The 15,344-nt window shown below is 34.3% G+C and overlaps 1 protein-coding gene across 5 annotated transcripts in view; it reads left to right on the forward strand.

The window, feature by feature from the left end:
• The window catches only part of CNTN1 (contactin 1), a 389,373-nt gene that overhangs the window by 225,772 nt on the left and 148,257 nt on the right, over positions 1-15,344 (forward strand). For all 5 annotated transcript variants that reach the window (XM_017945784.2, XM_017945787.3, XM_017945786.3 and 2 more), the window contains exons 3-6: positions 250-282; positions 8,519-8,651; positions 12,229-12,401; positions 14,504-14,599. In XM_017945784.2, coding sequence (XP_017801273.1) covers positions 250-282; positions 8,519-8,651; positions 12,229-12,401; positions 14,504-14,599 — 435 coding nt within the window. The remainder of the gene's footprint in view (positions 1-249; positions 283-8,518; positions 8,652-12,228; positions 12,402-14,503; positions 14,600-15,344) is intronic.

Below are 15,344 nucleotides of genomic sequence, written 5' to 3' on the forward strand. Positions count from 1 at the left end.
AACAAAAATTATCCTATTAGTACTTAAAATTCATACGAATTCTATTGACTGCAAATTTTGATGCTGCAACTATCAATGTAAAGATAAGAAATAAATGTCTGCACAGTTGTGAAGATACTTCAACCTTTATAGCAAAGGGCCACTACTCTCATTCCACTGTCTAGCATCTCAACTATTTAAGTAATGTTTGAAACTACAATTCAAATAACTGCTTCAGGATCAAAATTTTGTTTTTTCTTTCATTTTTAGAGTTTACATGGTATAGAAGATATGGTCATGGAGGTAAGTTAACCAAAGAGTAAACTTTGTAAATACCTTTTCCCTATTGAATCATATTTTATCCTTGTTCTAAGCTATTAACTCTCTAAACTTTAAGGCAAATGATTAATGTTAGATCACTATGAAATTTTGTAAGGTGATCTTTCTGAGACTGTAAGCAAACTGTTGAATGAGTGGCTACATCATAAACAAATATCCTATGAGAGGATTGTAGCAAACGGAAAATATTCACTGTGGTTGCTATTTTTTCCCGCATGCTTTGTAACAATGCTATACCACTAAATTTGGAAGCAATATTTTAAAATTTGTAAGCATTGAACTTATTTTTGAAAACCTCTTGCTTTGTTGCAAGGGAGATAACTAAAGTTAGTGAACTTGGAATCTTAAGATTCAGTTCAATTAAAAGTTCACAGATATTGCAAAATTTATTGTTTAATAACCTCGCAGTTTAGATCCTACTTCAACTACCAAACAGATATTGCAGAAATAAAGTCAGCATGGCATACTGGAAAAAATACAGAATCAGAGTAAGACCAGCCTGAATCTGCATTTTCAGCTCAGTACTCACTAGATGATCTTACTCTCTTGTGTAAATTATATAACTTCTATGAGTCCCAACTCTCCAATATGTAAAAATCACAGAATTGTTGTGAGGACTGAAAAATGAATTGCAATGATAACTTCTAGCATAATGACTGGCAAGTAGGTGCTTAATGAGCGTAGCAACACTAGTAACTTATAAAAGCCACTGCATAATGGTAGGAGAATGAAAAATCCTGAAGAATCACTGAACAACCAGTGCTAGAACTTGCATGCCAAATCAAGGTTACCCATTGTATTAGTCTGTTTTTACCCTGCTGATATAAAGACACACCCGAGACTGGGAAGAAAAAGAAGTTTAATTGGGCATACAGTTCCACATGCCTGGGGAGGCCTCAGAATTATGGCAGGAGGCGAAAGGCACTTCTTACATCGCAGCAGCAAGAGAAAAATGGGGAAGAAGCAAAAGCGGAAACCCCTGATAAACCCATCAGATCTCGTGAGACTTATTCACTAAGTATTTTTAAAAAATAGCCTATGGCTGCTTTTTCCAATTCCTTGACCCACATTCTCCTTTTAATCTGCTGCAATCAGTGTTTCCCATGACCACTCAACCAAAACTGCCTTATCCATGTCACTAATGTCACACATTGTAAGTCCAATGGTCAACTCTCAGGTTTCCTACTTGACCTGCTGGCAGCAATGCTGCAGTTCCAGGTATCACACAGAGACATAACAATGTCTCATAGGCAAAGGGAGTGTGCTTATTTTTTCTTGTATCTATCTATCTTTAAAAACAAGGAGACCTTTCCCAGAAACCTTGCGCTACATGTCCAGAGTTGGGTCACACATTCACCACCAAACCCATCATTAGCAAGAGTAATGGCATCACTGCCAGTCAACCTTTCCTTCTGAGTCATGTGAGGGATGGGTTGATCCTTGAACTAGGCTGAGCTTTGTCATGAAGGTAAAGGTCAGAAGAGGAGCTGATTAGTCAACCAACAAAGTCTGCTGAATTACTCAGGTGAATTGAAATTGAGATTTTTCTCACAAATGAAAAAGTTCCATCCAATATGTCATCCAGCACATTTAAGAGTTTTTAATGATTATTTTACAGCAACATTAGTAGCTAGTGTTTAAATGTATGTATTAAAACAAAAACATTTTAAATTTGAAAAACAAAGTACATAAAAGATTATAACAAAATCATCAAAACCAACTTCACTCTTCATGTCTTTAAGAATATTTTTCTTCTTAATTTTTTTTAGATTTTTTGAAAGCAGTATCATATTCTATTAAGATAAGAGAGCAAACATGAATAAGTTGCACATAATCAATCTGTAATGTTTAGATATTTAATTAATAACTAAATCATTTGACAGCAAATACGTTAGATGCTTTTTTCCACTTGTGGTCTGCATTTACTTTACTTTCAGAAAGAAAAAAAAACCTGCAGCTATTGTAGGACCAACTTATACCCAGGCTAATCTAAAATGAAAATAAGTATCTTTAATTCCTTTGTAATTCATTGAGAAAAAGTATTTTTAAAAAGAAATAAAATAGCAGTATAATATATATTTTGTAAAAATTGGGATATGAAATAATATATAATTTATACTTTGCACATGTAGAGTTAAGATATGACTGTATAATATCCAAAGCTAACATTTAAAAAAACTATCTTCATTGCTTGGCTGTAGGGAGGGCAGGTAGAAAATTTCACATATCTTTATAGTACTTGCACCAAGATTTCCTGTATATTTTTTCAACTAGACTCACATCAGTCACTAAGAATTATTTTCAGTACATATTTCTATCTCTAAATATGATTGACATTTTATAGCAGTCAGTGACCTGTCACTATTTTGATCTATGGTCCCAAATAGCCCCATTAATCAAAATAGACTAGAGTTAGACTGAAACAGGCCGAGTTCTGGAAGTAGATCCACGAGCCCAGTCATGCTATATATTAGGATGTACTAAGATATGAGGTAGGTGTCAGCAGATGCCCAGCCAGGTATGTAAAACAGAGTCTACATGCTTCAGAGGTGGGTCACAGGACAAGGAAGTAGATTCTCTAGAGAGACGTGACAGGCTCCCTTTGGGCAGGTAAAACCAAACAAGGAGAATTCAGTTCACTTAACTTTCATGCTAACCTGACTATATTCTTTATTCTAATAACTGTATTTCTATAAGGTTTTGAGACCAAATCCTTACTTTGCATGTTTAGTTATGGAAAAGTACTGCAATGTTACCTATTACCCATGACCCTAAAAAATTGGGGCACCAGAGTATTTAAAGGCTAAGCCCATCTTCTCTTATCAGCAGGAAATGGTTGGCAATGGAGAAAGGAAGCTGTACTGTGTAGAAGAAGGATGCTTTGTGATAATTTAAATATTATCTCATTTAGAGAGTTTCAAGGGAGCTTACACCACTCCCCACCCAATAATCACTATAATACTGTAAATGTCGTAAAAATTTCCATTTTAGTCTCTTGAAATTTTGATGCCATCACCTTTTTCTAATAGATTTTTCCTAGGACTCTTCTTATAACATGCCTGCGTAAAATTGTGCTTACTAACTAACAGATTGAGATGACATATAATAGAATGGGAAGTGGAGTTTGTCTCAAAAAGTATATAAAATGAATAAAAATATCTCTGAAGCACAAATCATAATTTTACTTTCAATTTCCAGAAATAAAATAGAATAGCAATATTATAGTGGACACTCTCCACATAGTGATAGGTGAAGTAATCCCATTTGAGATTATATAATTGACTAATTATATTAATGGTGAAAATGAGAATGAAAGAACAGTAGCTTTTGCCTCTCATTTACATTAGTAAATATGACTGCAAATATTCATACATTATTTCTATCTTAATCTTTTTGATCACATTTAAGAAATGTACTTATGTCTGTAATAGATTTATGATAATCACATTATCTGGTAGGAAATAAATGCATTTGCATTAAAAGCAGATCAAAATAGTGATATGAAGTGTTAAAGCTTCAATTAGCTTGAGAGATCATCTATAACTTTATGCTCCTTTTAAGAAGAATCTATCTAGTAAAAAAAGGAATGTATTTAAAAAATAATTTTAGTTTTTAAAAACACAGTCTCTATCTGTGGTTTGTTTCTCATGCCTTTTAACCCCATAATACTTCCAAAGCATCAAAATTTGTCATCTAAGTGTTTCCATGGCTGTAGAAAAAAATCAATAGATGACAGTATTTTCTGTAGGCTGAGAACATAATGCTTACATTACTGGATCCTTTGCTGAGCCTTGTATTGAAATATCCCTGAAAATTCTTTTCCCTGCATCTGAGCACCCTAGGTGAGCTAGCATGGTCATAAACTAAGGTACAGCCTACAAGGGAGACATGAGGATCATATTCAAGAGGTTCATGCTGAACCTCGCAATGCAATACAGATGCTTGTTTTGAGTAGTTTTTCTCTCAAGGGCCCAAATATCTTCCTAAAATAAAATATATACAGTCATTGCTAAACCATCAAACAGAATACATTATGTGATTCAGGCTTGAAAAGTTTAGAAAAGCAGGAAGCATATAGTTATGAAATAAAATCTTAACCGAAAAATGAATGTGATGTGAAGTGTGTCCTATTCTGCTTTTTGTTCTTGGAAAGGGCAAAGGGAAATATCTTAACTGCAATATTCTCTCAATGTGAAAAATAATTTCAGTATTTTCTTGGAGATTCGCTTCTTATTTTAATCCCTGAAAGCTTGCATTGTCTGTTCCTATAAAGGTCAAATATAAGTGGGAGTATTGAGAAATATATACATATAATTTGTGAGAAGTATTATAATTGAGAAGGAAAAGTATCATAAGACACCAATATTATCCAGTTTGGCTTATAAAAATTCACTCCAAAATTGTTAAATATTTGCATATCTCCTTGGAGGGTTTGCTCATTCCTTATGTATAGGAATAACTCTACATACACACTCAGTATAACCTGATAGGCATAGCCTCATCATTATTAGTATGTGACATTCTATAATTTTCCATGAAAATTTTCCTGGCTAGCACCTTTTCCTTTTTAAAAAATACATATTATTAAGATAAAAAAGCTACTTAAAACATACTCTCAGTTTTCTAAAAGCTGACCAGCTTTTATCTCAAAAGCATACACCTTAAATGAAAGGATACATTATCAAAAGAAATATTTAAGACTACTCATTTCATTAAAATATGAAAATCTACTAACTAATCTTTACATAGAAATATGTTTATATGAATCTGTCTTTATTGTATTTGAAAGTTCCAAGCAGTACTTTCAATAACCAAAGCAATTCTGAATGACCGTAACTCACCTTACTTCAAAGAGATAAAAAAGCTTCTTTCAAGGAAGCAAATGAAATTATGAATTAAATTTAGAATTCTGTATGATGACCCTCCATATAATGGCACTTCTAGAAGTCACTTTAGAAACAGACACTAGACAGACCAGGGCTGTCTATTTCTATATTGGAAATACAATTGTGGAACTGGTCTTTATTAATGTAAGCCTGTACCTCTTGAGATGAGTTCATATTTTAGGAAGTCATATTTAATCACTACTATATTCCATTAAATGAGACTAATATTTAGTATCTAAAAAATCTTTCCAATGTGCTGCTTATAGAATGCAAGTTGGAGAAGGTTCAAAGGAAAACTCTTAACCCTGAAGACCTGAGATTCTCTTAACAACGTCTTTCACTGAGCAGATCTTTTGATTTTAAGAAAATTCAACTTAATCCTTTTTTTTCTTTGATAGGTCATGCTTTTGGTGTTGTGTCTAAAAACTTATTGAAGTACCCGAAGTCAGATCAAGGATAACTGACACCTATAGTGTATCAAATTGTTGCTCCCAACATGACTATCTGAAATTTCTATGCTACCACTGTTGTAAGAAGTGGAAACTCAAGATCCAATCCAATGCAGATCAGTGACCTTATGTTTAAAGTATATGCATACTTGCAACATACATTCATTTCTCCTTAAATCTTCTTACACGGATAGCCTTCTCCATTGGTAACAATAACATTTACATCATCCCCAGGCTTGTCGCATAAGTATCAAAGTACTTGGAAGATCTTTATGAACTTTACACTCCCCTAAGCAATATTTATTTTTAGTTTTCTAAATATTTATGAACTTAGATTTAAAATAAATTGTTTTAAAATAATTCACACTAAAGTCATTATTTATCAAGGATTATGATGGGAATAGAAATTATCTTACCTTCAAGAAGAGAATCTCTATATATTGATTTATCTACTTGTCTTTTTAAGCATTTTTATATGCATTGAGAAGAAACAAGATCTTCAAATTGGCAGGTGTTACTAAATTGCTCCAGTCAGAAGACCTGTGCAATTGGGAGAGACTCAAGGAAGAGCTTATGAAATTGTCAAACTGAGAAGAAAAATAACATATGATTTTTATCACAGATAAGCACAAGGCCATTTCTTTCAGAAATCAGAAAATCCAGACCTTACAGAAAAAATGAAAGTCTTCAGTAATCAGGGATTCAGGATTCATTTCTCATTTTTTCCCTGCTGTGCTGTTACAGCCTGAATAGCCAGAAAATATTAGACATCATCAGTAAAAGTATTAGAAGTAAAGCAGAAAACATTATATTCATTTATGGCTTTTACAGCCTCAAGAAGGATATGGAACTAGAGACAACCTAGAACACAACTTTCAAAATTATTGGCAGAGAGCATCTCTGTGAATAACTCATATTTGTAATCTTAATAATAATTGTGGTAGGCACATGGAGTCCTTAGGACATATGCTCATGTTCCTTTCTTTTCGGAATGTACGAGCCCTGTAAAACAAATTGCTTGCCTAAGACAATAACTAGAAAAGGTCATTGCAGGAGCTAAGTCTAAGTATCAGTTCCTCTCATCCTTCTGATTCTGATCCAGCTATTTATTTCCTATCTGAAATAGGATGGTGGTTATGGAATGTGTCTGAGGTCTATAAACTATTGAATAAAAGTTTCAGCAAATTTCAACCAAAAATGAGGCAGCTCCCTTTGAAACATTTTGGGTTAACTTATTAATTAGAGAAATTAATTCCTCATACCAGTGGCTGGGGTGGCGGGGGAGGGGCAGTGGAATTAACTTGAGGATTTTAGTAACCATCTATATGTACAAAAAAAATGTGCTCAGTGTCCCAAACACAGTGCTAATAAGACCAGAGCTACAAGAGTGAAAACTTGGCTTCTGGTTTTTAGAAGCTTCATGATTAGTCGAATATTTTATATACATAAGAAACATAAACTAAATTTTGAAGAGATGGGCAAATTCATGAGAATGGTTTTAAAATTAGCATTTATTCATTACTGATTATAAGCCAGGTACACTGCCATCTTCCATGAATTGTCTCAAAATAATTCTGACAATAACCTTATCAGGTAGATTTTATTATCCCCATTTTATAAAGAGTGATATTGAGCTTTGGAGAGATTCAATAATTTGTCCAAAAGCACACTGATAATGGTACTGAGGCGAGATTTAAATGACATAATTAAACTATTTGTTCAAAAGGAAGCTGGAACAGAGCTCTCATCTTCAAGTTTAGTGTTAGAGAAGATAAAATGTCTGTGTTCCATTGCCTTTACTTCTCTCTTAAAAAATAACTGGAGTAGTGAATCATGGCTTAGATCGGGCAGAGACATTCCAGTGACCTGTAAGAATATTCGTTCTTTCTAGCCACACAGATCATTATTAATTCATTTGAGGCATATGACTTTGCGCTGTGCTCTGTAAACGCTGCCGCAGTGGTGGCATGTGAATTATTCTCTTCTCCTCATCCTGCTGTGAGGTGTCACTCTTCCCTTCCAGGGAGAATAGACCAGAAACAACTGCTTCTCAACACAGCTGTTTGTGATCAATTTTAAACCAGCTGTTCAGATCCAATATCCATGTAATTTATTGATTGATTGTTCTAGATGGTGCTGAGTGCCAATGCTAGTCACGTTTAGAAAAAAATCAACAAAAACTGGCTCAGAAAAGAGACTCATTTCTGCAACATCAAGAAGCTCTCCTTCACATTCAGACTCTTGTTCAAAAATCATTAGGCTCCTATTGTTTTTCAGACAACCAGGCAGCTACCCAGGAGAATGATGTACACAGATGAAAGACATAGCCACCTGTTCTCAAGCATTTGCAATCTAGCAGAACAGAAAGTTGTACCAAGAATCATAGCAAGTGTATTAAGTACCATAACCTATATGGGGAACTACAGGAACTCAAAAGAGGACCAATAGGAGCCAGGACAGATGAGAGGTTTTGGCTTCCTGATGGAACTAACTATGGCTAGGTCACCAAAGTATCATGCAAATTTTGATAGGACAAGAAAAGTAGAATGATGATTCTAGGAAAACCAAAAGCATATGCAGAGGCTCAGGGGCATGAAAGCACAGCTTGTTTGGGGAAGTGGGAAGTAGTTAAGTTTGGCAACACGTGGTACATGTGGAGAAATGTCAGGAGATTCACAGAAAATAATTTTAAATGAAGAGCCTGATGTTTGGCTCCGTATTATGGAGGCAAATATCTTTGTTTTGAATTAAAATGGAGACTCTGTTTCTGAATTTTTTCAAGCAATTTTTTTTCAGTGTTCCCAAATTTTCTTTGACTTATAAAGCAGTACAATGTAAAGCAATTTTTTAAAATTTTTCTTGTAGTTTCTGAGGAAGACAAAGGATTTGGACCAATTTTTGAAGAGCAGCCAATCAATACCATTTATCCAGAGGAATCACTGGAAGGAAAAGTCTCACTCAACTGTAGGGCACGAGCCAGCCCTTTCCCGGTTTACAAGTAATGTACCTCACTTCTCTTTTCAGAATGGAGTATCAGAGTAATGATCACAGATCAGCAGCTATGAACTTGTAGAGATATAATATAGTGCTTTCTGCAAATTCCATGGACATTAACAAAAATATTGGCATACAAGCTATTAAAAAAGTTGTCTAATGCTCAAATAGGAGATTCTCTTAAATATATGCAAATAATTCTCACTATTTCTGCACAGGTAATGCTACTGGCATTTGACATCATCCACTTACAATTTGTATAATGGAAACCATGTTTTTAAGCCTATGAATGGTTATATAAAATTATACATAATTTAAGTATACAGATTTGAGGATAAAATGTTTTTGTTATGTACTGGCCTGGATAACTCATACCTACAGAAATAGATACATTTTTATATTAAGTACTTTTAAAGATCTTGCACAAATAACTGTAGAAAGCATCAGCTTTTTCAACAGTCTCATATCTGTATTCCAGCCAACACAGCAAATTTCTTAAATGTCTCTACCTATAGGAAAATCTATATAAACATACCTCTTACTGTTTTTCTGGGTTACATACGTATGCTGTCAAAAACAACTTTATAAAAAGCAACAATGAGTTTTCCTGCTTCAGATGTGTCAGAAAAGTATACTAACAGTTTCTCATCTGATGCAAAGAATGAGATGCAAAAATCAACCAAAAGCCAGTGGGTTTAAATTTCACCTGTGCAATGGTTCCATAAGACAAAACAAGTGACTGATGGAGAAATTGGGGGCTCTAGTGTGTTCATGTCACCTGACTAAATTGAAGGTTGTCGCTCAACAAATTTTAATATTTTTTCCTGGATAGAAAAGTAACTTTCTATTATTATAAAAAATTATTATAAAAGAGAATATCCCCTTCCACCCATTTGATTCTAATGGTACTCAGGTTTTTCCTGCCTTTGGCTATAATTACAAAATTATTCTTAAGATAAAATGTGAATTTAGATACAAAATTACCATCCCATTGAAATTATTTTTATTGTTTCAATTTCATGAATGGAGATGAGACATAAGTAGGTATTTTATAAATTATAAATAACACATTTGTTCTGAAAATATCTGATGGGCTAGACTTATTTGCACCCTTAAGCCATATATAATGAGAGCCTATTTGTCACTGACATGGAATAATAGAACTAATAGGATGTGTAGAGGAGATCCAATCCGAGAAAATTTTACAGGAGAGGAAGCTGAATCCTGAATAAGTAAATTTGCTTGCTCAAGAACTAGTAAATCACAGATCCAAGACTGAAACACAGGTTTTATGACTTCCAAAGAGGTATGCAATTTTTTCATTATTTATCTATCTGGATAGATTGATAGAATCCCAAAAGCTCTTTCAGCGACACTTATTCTGTGACACTCTGTTGTTAACATTCACACAAGGGACCTTAGCAAATCAGTCTCTAGGCTGGAACAGAGGCAACCAGAAGAAAGGGCTGCTCTCAGATAATGTTCTAGAAACATGGTAAGTTTTTGGTCATTGTTTTCTCTCTTCTTTCAAATTGTATATCTTTGCATTTGGTTCTCTGTAATTTGAATAAAATATGTGTTTGTATAAAAAAAAAAAAAAAAGAAACATGGAAAAGGCTATGCTTCTCCTTGCTGCCCCCATCCCCCCCACCACACTGGCACAATAAAAAGCAAAGCTTTGCTTTGCCAGTAAGTCACCAACGGCCTCTCACAGGTTGAACCCAGCACTGAAATTCCCACTTTAAGTTTGGCCTGGTTATCCATACATTAATAGACAGAACTAGAGAAGACAGATAGACGTTTAATCTTGTTATGAAGGCAGTCTGCATTTGACAAGGAAAAAAAAAAGGGGGAAAGAACAGAAAAAAAAATCAGCTCATGATGCAAGTAGTTTGATGGAAAAGAACATTTAAAGTTTTTAAAATGTACTTAATTTCAGGACAAATTATACTAACCTTGGTATTCATCCAATTTTTTATTCATATAATAGTTTTATATTTGTAGCATGTTCTGTGACAACGTGCTATTCATAGCAACATCCCGAGAGGTACAATGGGGGACTTTACTTCTGACTTATAAGCCTTGAGGCTTTCATTATCTTTCCTCCATCCCCAAAGAAACAAGCATTACAATTTAAAAAACTATTAAAAAGGATTGTAGAATAGTCTATGTTTCTGAAACTAGACCAGTGAACTTCTTCAAACACAGAAAAAGGTAATTCTTATATGATGTCACAAGCACAATCAGATCCATGTGGAGGAAATTAAGATAATAAACAAAAAGTTGGAACCAATATAATGAGGGAGAAATTACAAAAATTGGAGCTGCCCAACAAAGAAACCCACTGTCCTGACAAGAGCTAAGTAACTTAACACTAGATGGTTCAGGCAGGGACAATATTGCCATCACCTGTGGTAAGAGGAAGGCTTTATTCATTGGATTGTAATTTAGTAAGTTTTAAAAATGCAAAATCACAGTTTTCTATACTTGCTTTTAAATTATCTCCTATTATGAAAAAAATTGTAACTAATAATGTTCCAGTAATTTTGATTTGACGACAGATATTCTAAAGTCATTAGGACTTTTGGGCATGATTATTACTCAAATTAGAAGTGGCCAGGGAATGAGTGATGTGGCCACAAGCCACTACTACTTGAGCGATTTGACCACAGCTCTAGGCTTATGACTTTCCTCAGGACATGGAACTTTAAAGGATAAACCCTGATAAAGAATGATTATAAAATTATACAGTTGAGAACTATTTTTTACATGCATTCTTTTCATCATCACATCAGAAAGTTAGATCCCTGTTTCCAGTCTATTTATAATACTATCCCTATCAGTTAATGCTCTGATTATCTGCAGCATGTCTTACATTGTTATGATATTATGTGGTTGGGGAGAAAAAGAATTGTTCACCTTTTTTACTTTATTAAAAGTAATCTTTGAGTAATGAGAAAAGACATAAGTGACCACTAACTCTAGGCTGGAGAAAATCCAGTTTTACTTGTATATTTGTGGCTCAGAATAAATTTTCAAAATCCCTACTGACTTTTATCATTTTCAAATTGTGTGACTGACCTCTAGTGGTCAGAATATGTCACTTATTGAGCAGAACCCAATGTCAATTAGTATGTTTTATTGAAAAATTACTTTGAAATTTAGAGTCAAATATTGATATTTTATACTTATTTCTGGTAGAACAATGCTTTTAATATTTTAGACAGTATATCTGCATATGTATGAATCTAACTGGTGCATAGATGGCTATCAATTACATCCCAAGAAATCAATTTATGGAGAAAAACTCAGCAAAATATTTGTCACTTGAGATACCTCACAAAAAAAAGACAAAATACGTCACGTACTTTGAGTTTTACCTGTCTGTACCTGAGCTAAATTACAAATTATGGTCCTAGAAACTCAGAATTATAGAATACAAAGAAATACCACCTGAATCATATTCTTAATTGTCTGACGTCACATGGAGCCGTACCCAAATTATTTTAGAACTGTGTTAGCTCTGTAGAGTTTCTAGGTCTCATGACCTGTGATATGACCTTTGCGTCTTTTTCTCATAGATGGAGAATGAATAATGGGGATGTTGATCTCACAAGTGATCGATACAGTATGGTAGGAGGAAACCTTGTTATCAACAACCCCGATAAACAGAAAGATGCTGGAATCTACTACTGTTTAGCATCCAATAGCTACGGGATGGTCAGAAGCACTGAAGCAACCCTGAGCTTTGGATGTAAGTAAACTGTAACTTTTTAAAAAGGGCAAGCATGTTTAGGTGAGTTCAGCAAGAAGAACCATTAAGAAAGGATAGTGAGAGGAAGGCATCATAGATGAGGTACATCTTACAAGATGAGTGGGCCATAATTGTGTGATGGAGACAACAAAGCACCACAAGGCATACTATGAATGCACTCAAAACAATGAAAGATGATGTTGTCAAATAAAGGAAGGCTGGGGTCTGAGGATCTTGACTCTCTAAAAATTAGCATCAGGATGAGCGCGGTGGCTCATGCCTGTAATACCAGCACTTTGGGAGGCCAAGGCTGGTGAATCACGAGGTCAGGAGATCGAGACCATCCTGGCCAACATGGTGAAACCCTGTCCCTACTTAAAATACAAAAATTAGCTGGGCGTTGTGGCACGTGCCTGTAATCCCAGCTACTCGGGAATCTGAGGCAGGAGAATCGCTTGAACCCGAGAGGTGGAGGTTGCAATGAGCCAAGATTGTGACACTGCATTCCAGCCTGGTGACAGAGCAAGAATCTGTCTCAAAAAAAAAAAAGAAAAGAAAAGAAAAGAAAAGAAATGCATCAATGGAAGTGCCAAGCCTTGTATTATCAAAAGGGCTTTTGGGGGAAGAAAATGTCACATATTGCAACATAATGGCTGTAACTCTTCAAAGATTAACCCAACATGACAATATCTTATTCTCTAGTATTTAATTTCTCATAGTAGGAATAAATGTAATTATATTTTAGTTAATTTATATTAAATTTAAATTACATGAAACATTTAATTAAGACTAATAATGAAAAACTGTGCTAAGCTAAAAATTAGAGGTTGTTTTGAAAGAAAGTTTTACATTGGGAGATGAGTTGGACCAGGTGATCTCCAGTATGATTTAAATCAGCACTTAAATCTTTTGCAAAATGAATTATAGGATGAAAACAATGTTTTAAGAAGTCTTTCATGGTAGGGTTTATCAGGAGGGAATGCGAGAGGTCCAGGAAGAGAAGTAAGATTAAATTAGTGTAGTGAGAGTGAAAATTTAAATAACATAGATATAAAGGAAGGAGTTAACAGGTTGCACAAAAGGAAAGAAGACTGTAAATTTTGTTTCCCAAGGAATATCTAGTCAAAGGGCAGAAACATTCTGTTCTCATTAATAATGGGATGGGAGCAAGAAAAACCAATTTCAAGGATGGCAGGAAGCATTTAAATGGTTGTTTCACATGCAGAGGTTATCGTGATATTGAGTTATCCAAGTGGAAATGTCAAGTAAGCTATTGAGGATAGGGATGGCATTCAAATAAGACACCAGGCCTGGAGAAGTGGATTTGAAAAGTCCTCTGCAAAAAAGTAACACTTGGAATAGATGGATCTTCAGAGGTATACAATTTATACTGAGAAAAGTAACAATTCGATGTTATGATTTGGGTGCTGATCACAGGTAAGGAACAGGAAGAGAGGCAGAAAAAAAAATAGAATGAGTGTCAGTAAAACAAATGAAGAACTGGAAGAAGAATATCAAGGAATCAAGCGAAATGTAAGTTCCAAATACACAGAAAAGAGTAAAGAAAATTAAAACTGAAGCAAACCCAGAATTTGAGAAGGAGCAAGAGGTTGGTCACTTTCACGTTCCCTAAACAGGGTCCTGCCTTTCACCCTTATTCCTTCCTAATATCTAAGCCCTCCCTCAGGAAGGGAAATACCTTTCAAATGAGTCCATTCCTCTTAAGTTGTTCTTTCTTTCTTGCTTTCTTTGGTAGATCCTGGTATTGTCTGATTTCATTATATTTCCAGATACTCTGACTGAGATTCTCCCTAAGTCTGAAACAAAAGTCTTTAGGATATTTGTGATTTTCAGGGTCATCAGAATTGTTATGCAGGCTGCTCCCAATATCCGTAGACTTTGAGCTCATCACAGAACTTTTTAGTAGTGTATACAAATCTCAGCAATGTAAGAACGAGGAGCTGACTTTACTAGGCTTCGCCAAACCACTGAGAAGTGCTGTATCTCAAGAATGAGTTATTCGCTGAAAGGTAAAATTGATGAATGTCTCTGTTTCTATTGATGAGGGAGTGAATATTTCCCTTTTTTTCTTTTGTAATTAGATCTTGATCCTTTTCCACCTGAGGAACGTCCTGAGGTCAGAGTAAAAGAAGGGAAAGGAATGGTGCTTCTCTGTGACCCTCCGTACCATTTTCCAGGTAAACTTAATTCCTCTCTATTAGCATCTATGAAACAAAATGGACAAGTTTCCATATTCTTAATAATAATGCTACATTATTGATAATCATGGCTCATTATTAATTAAATTAGACTGAATATTTACATACCTTGTAATGTGTCACTAATTGTTATGGACACTTCCTTTCTCAGCTCATTAGTCACCTGGCTCTAGTCCCAAGGATCTCTAATCATTTCAGTTTATAAACTTATATATGTTGTATTATACCATCATTAAAGTTCCTATTCCACAGGGAAATTCTGTTAGATTTTCTAGAAAATATTCCTGAAATAGAATAGTACCAAGAAACGATGTATAATCAATCATTTTCTTAATAAGTTAGTATCTATAAAATACTGTGAACCCTATGTAATTAAACACTAGAAAGGGATAAAGACATAATAAATTATTAATCTCCTTAGAAATGCCAATCAGCAAGAATAATCATCTACTTTATAAATGGGGCTTAATTGTCATCTGTTATGAAATTCAACTTTGAATGTATGTTTTCTGTACTTTTATGTGGCTAAGACAAAATTCACCAAAGTGCTAATTAAAAGATGAATTCTTCATATACTTTCACCAATTTTCATTTATTTATCAAATATCCCTTTGAAACAATACATAAATACCTCTTTTCACAATTTAAAAATCATGTTTCTATTCTTATAGTTCTAATATGCCATTAATTTGACTTTAAACATCTCCATGGAGACTGAAACCTA

The sequence above is a fragment of the Papio anubis genome, chromosome 9 (assembly GCF_008728515.1).
Source record: "Papio anubis isolate 15944 chromosome 9, Panubis1.0, whole genome shotgun sequence".
Classification (NCBI taxonomy): Eukaryota; Metazoa; Chordata; class Mammalia; order Primates; family Cercopithecidae; genus Papio; species Papio anubis.